We start from the raw sequence: 1,418 nt of genomic DNA, 5'->3' as shown, positions 1-1,418 counted from the left end.
CTCTGCCTGTTCCCTTGTCACGCATTGTCACCCGTTGTCACCAGCAGGTGTTCAGCTACCCCTGTTCGTGTGTCACCCGTTGACACCCGTTGTCAGCCGTTCTTGTCACCCGTGGATGTCTAGCTCCTTACTGTCCCGGTGCCCCCCATTGTCCCCAGTTGTCACCCATTGTCCCCTGTTGTCCCCCGTTGTCACCCATTGTCACCCGCAGACGTCCAGCTCCCCGCTGTCCCGTTGTCCCCCGTTGTCCCCCGTTGTCACCGGTTGTTGTCACCCGCAGATGTCCAGCTCCCCGCTGTCCAAGAAGCGCCGCGTCTCCGGGTCCGGCTCCGAGGCGCCCACGGGCTCCAGCTGCCCCTCCGCCCCCAGCGCCCCGCCCGCGTCACCCAGCGCCACCCCCGCCAACGTGAGTCACCCGGCGCCGCCTGTTCGCGTCACCCGGGGACAGCGCCACCCCCGGCCATGGGGGTGTCCCCTGGTGCCGCCTCGGGACCCGCGGTGATGGGAGTGTCACCCGGTGTCACCCTGAGAACCCCCGGCGAAGGAAGTGTCACCCGGTGTCACCCGCGCGGCACTGGGTGTTGTCCACGTGACACTCGACGCCACCCCGAGACCCCCCCCAGCAATGGGAGCGTCACCCGGTGTCACCAGGCGTCACCCTGACGTTGTTCCAACACCGGGAGCGTCACCCGGTGTCACCAGGCGTCACCCTGACGTTGTTCCAACACCGGGAGCGTCACCCGGTGTCACCCCCTTGTTGCTCAGTGTCACCCGCGAGTGTCACCCGGTGTCACCCCCGTGTCGCTCGGTGTCACCCGGCGTCACCCGCGAGTGTCACCCGCTGTCACCCGCAGGGCATGGCCAAGAACGGGGGCGAAGCCGACATCGATGAGGGTCTCTATTCCCGCCAGCTGTGAGTGCCCCCCGTGCGGGCGGCTGTTGCACCGACTGTTGCGCGGCTGTCACCGCGACCCCCGCGCGCGGCTGTTGCGGGGCTGTCACCCCGGGGTGACGCTTGGCTGGCTGCGGGGGTGTTGGGGACGGGGTGTCTCGGGCCGCCTGTTCGCGGGGTGTTACCGGGTGTCCCTGGGTGTCCCCACGTGCGTCACCCGTCCGCACGGGCCGCGCGGTGTTTCTCGGGACGGGGTTTTTTCGTCCTGGGGTGTTTCGGGCCGGGGTTTTTTGGGGCGGGTGTCACCATTGTCGCCCCGCGCGTCACCCGCGTCGCGCTGTTGTCGCAGGTACGTGCTGGGCCACGAGGCCATGCGGCGCATGCAGGCGGCCGCCGTGCTGGTGTCGGGCCTGCGCGGGCTGGGCCTCGAGGTGGCCAAGAACCTGGTGCTGGGCGGGGTCAAGGCCGTGACCCTGCACGACCCCCAGCCCGCGGCCTGGGGCGACCTGGCCTCCCAGGTGGGGGG

The 1,418-nt window shown here is 69.6% G+C and overlaps 1 protein-coding gene across 1 annotated transcript in view; it reads left to right on the top strand.

Moving 5' to 3' along the window:
* Window positions 1-280: 280 nt before the first annotated feature.
* Window positions 281-1,418, top strand: part of LOC112948469 (ubiquitin-like modifier-activating enzyme 1) — a gene marked incomplete at its 3' end in the record, with an annotated part of 4,734 nt that continues 3,596 nt past the window's right edge. The window contains exons 1-3 of the mRNA XM_026040710.1: window positions 281-406; window positions 855-913; window positions 1,242-1,410. Coding sequence (XP_025896495.1) covers window positions 281-406; window positions 855-913; window positions 1,242-1,410 — 354 coding nt within the window. The remainder of the gene's footprint in view (window positions 407-854; window positions 914-1,241; window positions 1,411-1,418) is intronic.

The sequence above is a fragment of the Nothoprocta perdicaria genome, unplaced genomic scaffold (assembly GCF_003342845.1).
Source record: "Nothoprocta perdicaria isolate Ctin4 unplaced genomic scaffold, notPer1 scaffold_1002, whole genome shotgun sequence".
Taxonomy (NCBI): Eukaryota; Metazoa; Chordata; class Aves; order Tinamiformes; family Tinamidae; genus Nothoprocta; species Nothoprocta perdicaria.
This window is presented reverse-complemented; position numbering and strand designations above follow the sequence as displayed.